Source organism: Amphiura filiformis, chromosome 15 (assembly GCF_039555335.1).
Source record: "Amphiura filiformis chromosome 15, Afil_fr2py, whole genome shotgun sequence".
In the NCBI taxonomy this organism is placed as follows: domain Eukaryota; kingdom Metazoa; phylum Echinodermata; class Ophiuroidea; order Amphilepidida; family Amphiuridae; genus Amphiura; species Amphiura filiformis.
In genome coordinates, this window is record NC_092642.1 from 36,459,083 (window position 1) to 36,467,388 (window position 8,306).

Consider the following 8,306-nt stretch of genomic DNA (forward strand, 5'->3'; position numbering starts at 1 on the left):
ATGCCAAAGACTCCTATGGAAATACCGTGGTACATATGACAATTATTCATAATCAGAAGGTACATTTTAATGACCTGTAACAATTGGCAGTTCTTTGATAATTATAAATTTGACAAATAATTCGGTCGTTCGTGTTTCTATCAACAGTAGTGGAACTTTATAATACGAATTCTTTCAAAAGTGATGAGAATTGGATAAGGGGTTAGGGATATATAAATATATCCATAGGGAGGATTTGTTGGTAAAACCCTCGTAGTAAAGCGTGTAAATACGTCAGTAAAACACGCTCAGGAAAGACGTATGTTCCCTTTGTTTTTCATTTTTAAATGTTGCAGACATGTCTGAATGCATGACACTTTTACTAAGACGCGGCTTTTATTATTCTTTTACCATTATATCGCGAAGGATCATAACTTTAACACGTAAAATTAATGCTGGCAACTTGGTAGCCTCCAATTACTTTTTAAATTAAGTCTTATTAAATTTTGTAGGCAATGCTTCACCATACAATCAAGTATGCAGAGAAACCAGCCAGTTTTATAATTCCAAACGACGAAGGACTTACACCCTTACAATTATCTTACAAACTTGGTCGTACCGAACTGTTTACCTTCTTGCTTGAATTGTCAAGCCAGACGCAATGGGCGTATAGTGACATGGCATATGTTGCTTATCCACTATCTATGCTGGATTCCATTGCACCGAATGGAGAACCGAGTAAGTTACAGATCCTCGATTTTTTTCTCAGGGTATGACGGTGTCTTAATTACTTTATTTTGCCTTCGATGAACGTTCCACGGCAATAGATACAATTAGCCACGTCCACCTCATTCATATTCGTATATGCTAATTAGCCACACCCCTAACTAATCTCATGAATATTCAGATATGATAATAATAATAATAATAATAATAATAATAATAATAATAATAATAATAATAATAATAATAATAATAATAATAATATTTAATTCTTATATAGCCCATTACATACAAAATCTCAATGCGCTTTACAATATATTAAAAACACCAAAACTACAAAGATTAATTGGTAAAAAGGTGAGTTTTAAAATACTCTTGAAATGATTGATGGAATCTGCAGATCTGAGTTGTATTAGACCGCATTGCATTCCTTTTTTAAACAATTCATACCATTCCATGCATAAAACACAACACATCCACATCCCCAGTGACATGGATAGATAGCTGTTGGATCAGAACAGGATTTGTGGATTTTCATGATGGTGGGATTAGAGGGATGATAATTATTTAAATTGTCTACTACAGTAGACTAAGTTGTATAGGCAAGTTGTTCCACAAGACTGGAGCTGCATTACAAAAAGCTCTACCATAAAACTTTGTATTGCACTTTGGGACACTCAACATGTTTTGTGTAGTAGAACGTAGTGAACGGGTGGGTTGATATGTATTAACCAATTCTTTTAAATACAATGGGGCTAGATCATGCAAGGCCTTGAAAGTAATCAGGAGCACCTTGTACACGATGCGCTGTTCAATCGGAAGCCAGTGGAGATCGTATAAAACTGGCTTCATGTGGTCATGATATATTGCGCGAGAGACCAGGCGTGCAGCAGAATTCTGAATGCGCTGCAGAAAACTGTTGCAGCAGTCTAATCTCGAAGTGACAAATGCGTGTACAAGGCGCTCAGTTGATTTACTATCAAGATACTTGCAGATCTTACCAATCTTGTAGATAGCGAAAGAGGCTGATCTTGTTAAAGCTTTTACATGCTCTTTCATGTTAACCCCTTCGTTCATACTGTGTACAATTGTACACATGGACTTCCATTGATCCCTGTATACCAGGGGAAGCATATTACTGCATACAAACACCACGTGCACAATTGTGTATTCATATGCTATCCTCCAGTGCAGAGCGCCCTCGCCTAACTGAATGTCACTTTTCATAATCTAAGAGGGCATCGCCCACTACAGCACGTTGCCAGAAGACAGGTACTTTCCCTTTTTGATTTTATATGAAATATCATTGTGGACAAGCTAAATTCTAGTCAGGGGGTTAGTGTAAGACCTGTAGAAAACATGGAACACTATTTTTGATCAAATGCTTCAAACATATGTGGTGTAGAATTTTATTTTAAATGGTGTGTACAATTGTACACAGTGTGTCTCACCTTGTAAATATATTGTGTTCAGTTGTACACAGTGTGACTAATCTTATCAATATATAGGAGTTATTTAGTATACTTTGTACATCATTATAAGTAGTTTTTAACTCTTTTGTTAATACTTCCATTCAGTTTATAATTTGCTCTGGATACATTTTTTGGCAAAACCACTCTGTATGCCTAATATTACAGAGGTAGTTAGGAGTCTGGTCGGTGATGTGCCCGAAAATGGATCGTGTAGGGTGGAGTAACAAAATTAGTCTCAGAAATCAAGTTTATTAAGTGTGATGTCTTTCTCGGTCTCTCCAAAGGCAAGAACTGTTTATTAGCATTTTATACCAAATTAATGACAGTTAAGAGCCTACAGATACGGACGTATGAAGACAACAGAAAAAAGAAACGAAGGGTTAAAGTTTGTTGTTTCACACATGTTACCAAGTTTTACTGCCATTAGTTAGTCATAATGCGTACATTTGTATCCAAAAAATCATTGTAAACGTCGTCACTTAGTCACAATGTGTACAATTGTACATACGCCCTAATTTGCATAATTGATGAGGTAATTTTTTTTTCACAAATTACTATCCAAAATAGTTATAATAAGCATAAAAATGTTTTTTTTTGATCGAGCCATCTTCCTTCGTGTCCGAAGGGTGCACTATCAATCACAACACCAAGATCTCGGACTGAGGTCGATGGATCTATAGCTGCATTACCAATGGTAAGTGGTGGTAGTGGCAGGGTCTTGACAAGTTGAGATGACAGATGAATAACCTCAGTTTTTGAATCATTCAGCATTAGCTTATTGGTAACTGCCCATGTTAGCCACACCCTCCATATGACCTCGTGACCTTTGACTCGATTGACTTTTGACCTCATGACCCGGATGTGGTCCTGGAAGGCGTTCTTACTACTCACAGATCCATGGAGAAGATCAATTGGAGATGATATACGTCGGCCAATGTTTTCATGTTATATTGCTCCAGCGGTTTGATATGAGCAGTTTGATATGAGGAGTAAGACGCAAAAACATTTATAACATTGTCCCATAGGATAGTACTTACATTTTCACCACGTTTTTTGTTTACACCATCTAAACAACAACAATAGCAACAAAAACTTGGGTGTTAAATTTTACTGGGGTAATTAAACTTTCTTCTCATAGCAAAATCTGAGGTTGTCGATCGGGTCAAGCGTATACATCAATGGCAACTCAAGATTTCATGCAAACAAACCAATTGAACTTGTGCAGTATTCCCAGTAGAAATCCCAGACCTTAACCCTGTTGGAAAACTCTGGCACGAGTTGAAGTACTACTGGCAGACAATCGTGGAGCCCAAGAATATTAATGAGCTTGTCAACGGTATTCAGACGTTCTGGAGGAGCAGAGTTACGGCTTAGAAGTGCCAACATAAATATAACCAATCAGGCGAGGTGGAAGAGCAACTGGGTATTGGTCATTCAAACGGCTCTTTTCAGAGCCACCAGATATATCATGTGGCGACAGTATTATGTTCTACATGTATATAGACACAAGGGCCGCTAGAGACTCCCGAGTACTCGACGTACATATGTCTCTTATAAATTGACACATTGACAACTATTACTTACTTTAAGATCCAAACTCAGCTCTGACGACAATTGTCCAGCATGATAGCCTGGAACATTTGAAGCTGCTAAAGGTTCAGGTCATCAAGGACTTGCTGAAGAAAAAATGGCATCTCTACTCCCGGGTAAGCTTTCATTCTCGTCTGTCTTAATTTATTAACATATATATTTAAACCATCATAGCTGTCGCAAAGAACTGAGTTTTCTAGCGAATCTTGCACATCAATATTTCTACGACCTCGCAGTTGGTTGTGTGATACCATTAGTGTGTTTGCCATTCCCTTCAGTAGTCTTCTACTACATTTATTTGGTTATAAATAGAGGGGACGGCCTATCTGATGTGTCCCACCAGGACACCACACACCGACATCGCCTGGTCAATAATTACTTTGTACAGCAGAGACACTAAAATCAATACCCGGGATCGATACAAGTGAATGTGCTATGCACGATTTGATATTCAGACGATAAATCTTTGGATACCGGGGTAGAAAATGATGAATATCTCCCGTAATTTTGTTTTTATTCTTAAGAAGCCATATTTTTTGCTTGCACTTGAATATATGTGTTGAAAGGGTATGATAGTCGTTAGCTTGCGTATTGAGAAAGAACCGTGCGTATTGAGCTCAAAAACTGACAAAAAATCTGATTTTATATGTGCCGAACTATAGCGCAGCGTAGGCCACTCGTGGAGGCAGTCTAAAAGCAGATGATCTCGTGGCGTATACCATGCTCACTCACACACAGAGAGGTCAGTCACCAGGCTATTGTCAATAGCCTTAGTCGGATGTTCCTCGGCCCATTATGCGTCTCAAATATTACACAGGTCGGAACAAAATGGCCATGCGTGGCTGTGGATTTAACCTACCATGGCGATTTCTGCCATGAAGATATCGGGGCGATGACACTGTGCACCAGTCAATGTAAGACATTAAATATTACGAGTAAATGCGAGGATCACAGACTACATATACCTGGTGCATTGAACGCCATGTAATCGTGAGTGTACGCTGGTTCGAATCCGATCGGTTCTGATTTGTTATCTCCTTTACTATAGTGCCAGTTTCCCTGAGCTCTATTCCTTTATTTAAGATTTATTTGGTTTTACATTTAAACATCACATAAATGATATCCACACTTGCTTGAGCAGTCATTGTTGTAAAGGTAATTAAAATCAGGGTCGAAATTTTAATTGATTAAATGTGACATTAAAACAAATTGATATTTACTTACAGAAAGAGTTTCTCTTTGCATTCTTCTGGGCAATTCTTCACCTAATTACAATGTCAGTAGTTGTATATATACGGCCTGAAGATGGCCTACTGAACATATCGAATGCAAAAAATCAGGTACGTAGTGACAACGAAGAAGTGAATGTTACACGGATAGTATTATTTTGCGATAGAGCTACAGCTTCTATATACATATAGCCACATTAAAATGTAGTCACACTACAATGTTTAAATGGTATCATATTTGTGTTTACCTCCAAAATGCAACTGTAGAAAATTGCTTAATCACATAGACAGATAATGGTCTAATTTTTGGGGTGCCCTCTACGAAGAGGGCCCCGTTATTGTCTTGTAGTTACAAATTGGTTCAATAGTTGGATACATTTCAGCACTTTACATCAAAGCTCCCATTGGGCGCCCATTCCTTTTTAAAGGAATGTTTATTTAAAAAAAATCATGTTTGCTCTTCAAATTAACTAACTAAGTCGCGTCTGACGATTCCGTCAATCAAACTCTAGCACCGCCTGTGATTGGTTAGTATCGCACTACTAGGGCGGCGCCTTCGCCAGTTGGCAATATTAACCAATCACGAGTATTGACAGACAGGATTGTCAAACGTGAACTAGATTATTTATTTCTTGCTTTTATGTTCTGTTACAGTTGCGATATTTTGCTGAGATTGGTCTCATCATCAGTAGTGCTACGAAAGTCTACTTTGAACTAAATGAAGTGCGGTCAGAAGACGCTCTCGTCAGATACTTGGAAACTTTGGTAATTAAGTCTATGAGAAGTTTTTTAAGCACTGTTAAGTCTCAGTGTTGCTAGACTATTCTCATTGAAGTGCGATGTGTGTAACATCTCAATTGTGAAAAACGGAATGTTTTACTACATCCTTAATATATCTCGTAGCTTCTTTTGGGAAATAATTTGATTGACAGTTCTCGGATTGTACCCCTTTTGAGGGACACAAAATAAATTACGAAAAGCGTGTTTTTCTAATGTGACAAATTATCATTGACATTATTGACTGACTGATTGATTTGTTCCTTGTTATTGATACAGTGTACTTTCCCCTTCAAAGGCATGTTCATGCTTAGCTCCATTCTGATATTCCTCTGCATTCCATGCCGTTTGCTACAGCTGAGAGTTGCAGAAGATATTTTGCTTATAGTGTGTTTGCCAATGGCTTGGTCATATTTGTTTTTCTTCTTTAAGTAAGTGTACATAATCTGAAAATATATTACATTACTTGATATACTATCAAAGTCTGTTACGAAAGGCATCAGAGAGTTTGTGAAATGCCGCACAAAAGCAACGTCTTGAGTATTATAGAGGATTATCTAGTCAAAACCACATTGATATTGTGTTCCGAATTTAAGCGACAAGACGCGTTTCATTTCATTTCATATTTATATACTGGTGCAGTAACTAATCAGACAAAAACAGAGCAAGAAATCCAATCATTGTGCTGTGAAAATTGAAGTAAATTTTGAAACTTCAAACTCTCTACTTTGCTTCCACATCATATGTATTATTTTGTCACCCGTCATGATGAAATCTGGTCAGCTCAGTTTTGCTCTCCACTTCTAATATTAGTGTGACACGTAAGACTGGAGCGACGTATAAGAACAAGGCTTTCTTAGTTGCAACCCCCAAAATAGAGATCGCCTCTGGGAATTGGCTAAAAGAGAACACCAGGAGAGCTGCCAGTATTCATTTTTTTTAAACCACTTTGAAAAGAAAATCTTTTTTTTTTTACTTATTATCTGACTGCCTTTAGGTTATTTGATGCCTATGAGCTAATCTCAGGTCTAACATAGGCAGCTACCTTCGACTGTATTTTAAAATACGGATTTATAAATACACACGTGACATACCAAGACCAGCAAGCGTGATCAAATCTTCATGCATTTGACATTGATAGGAACTCTTTAGATAAATATCATTAAATTTACGTATTAATTGAATAGCAAAATTATTACACTTGGGGGATTTCGAATTTGTAATGTGTTATCAAAAACAACATTTTGGAAATATTTGCCAACGGAAAAATATTTATCGACGGAAACGTTCACAATAATATCACAAAGCCAAGCAAAAAAGACAATTTTGCTGCACAGTCTGTTGCTGTTTACCGCCTATGCATTCAAATGTATAAGAAAACCACACGCTGTGTTGAAGGCCACTTCCAGATTTCCTATCTTCAAGCTGTTTTGGCAGGGCGAAGGTGGTCACGTGCGTATTTATAAATACGTATTTATAAATATAGTCGAAGCATACTGATAGGGCGTTTGAAAGACAACTTATTGTTGTTATTATTCTTATTAGATGACTTGAACATATTTGTACAATCTCTGATTTTGCTTGTTTTCGACATTCAATGTTTTACTTGCATTATTAACATTAAAAGTGACTATCCATTCATGTTCTTTCAGGGGTATGAAAAGCCTTGGAGCACCCATTGTTATGATTGGCAAGATGTTATCTGAGGACGTCTTGAGATTTATTCTCATCTATGTTATCTTCTTGTTCACATTCTCGAAAGGCAAGTATTTGCAAGTTCAGCTACAGAGCAGGTGATAATGATTATTGTTTGAATCGAACTATAAATATTAGACAAACGAAAGGATGAATAATAATGTCCTTAACACAGATACATTGGTCCGGTTTCTCTAAGCTTGCTAGTGGTCAGGCTTCCTAAGCAAGCAGGCTAGCGCTACCAAGTGGATACCTTGATTTATCTTTCTAGGTGATGTACGATGTGAAATTGTAAACACTGGTATATTACTAATAATTGGGCTTAAGAATGATGGCTTAAGAAGTCTGACCACTAGCCTTGCTTCGAGAAACCGGTCCGATGGACTTGAACATAGGTTACGCCTATAATATACAACGGAAACATCTGGGACAGATTTATATATATTTGACACTGAATACTGTTGATTTATATATAACAATATTTATAGTTTAATATTTATACCACCTTTTCTTATTAGTAACAGTGGTCAACTTTCCTTTATAGACCATCACACTTTAAACATCGAGTTGTGTCCGAAAGCTAAACTTCCATACCGGCTCATGTTAAAACAACACTGCCGTCGTCAGTTAGTAATAGAGGATCGTATAGCTTCGAATGGCAATAATTACTATAAGAGGAAAAAGTGCTCAGAACAAGGTACTCTTGGTGACACCTGTCAATTCGGTGAAACCGTTCTTGGTAATTGGCCCGGCAAAACCATTTTTTTGTATATGATAGGATTCGGTGGGTTCAACAGTTAAAATAGTTATCACCGACCCTCTATTTCAATCTACTTCTATC

At 37.2% G+C, this 8,306-nt stretch overlaps 2 protein-coding genes across 2 annotated transcripts in view; both read left to right on the forward strand.

Moving 5' to 3' along the window:
* The window catches only part of LOC140170920 (transient receptor potential cation channel subfamily V member 6-like), a 5,841-nt gene extending 1,934 nt beyond the window's left edge, over window positions 1–3,907 (forward strand). The window contains exons 3-5 of the mRNA XM_072194119.1: window positions 1–59; window positions 492–717; window positions 3,765–3,907. The exon at window positions 1–59 is cut by the window's left edge and continues 309 nt beyond it. Coding sequence (XP_072050220.1) covers window positions 1–59; window positions 492–717; window positions 3,765–3,907 — 428 coding nt within the window. The remainder of the gene's footprint in view (window positions 60–491; window positions 718–3,764) is intronic.
* Window positions 3,908–4,852: 945 nt separating this feature from the next.
* On the forward strand, window positions 4,853–7,567 carry LOC140170922 (transient receptor potential cation channel subfamily V member 1-like). Its single transcript, XM_072194120.1, has 4 exons — window positions 4,853–5,104; window positions 5,648–5,758; window positions 6,050–6,201; window positions 7,423–7,567. Exons 1-4 carry the CDS (start codon window positions 5,039–5,041, stop codon window positions 7,565–7,567), a joined length of 474 nt encoding a protein of 157 aa, XP_072050221.1. The 5' UTR covers window positions 4,853–5,038.
* The last annotated feature ends 739 nt before the right edge of the window (window positions 7,568–8,306 follow it).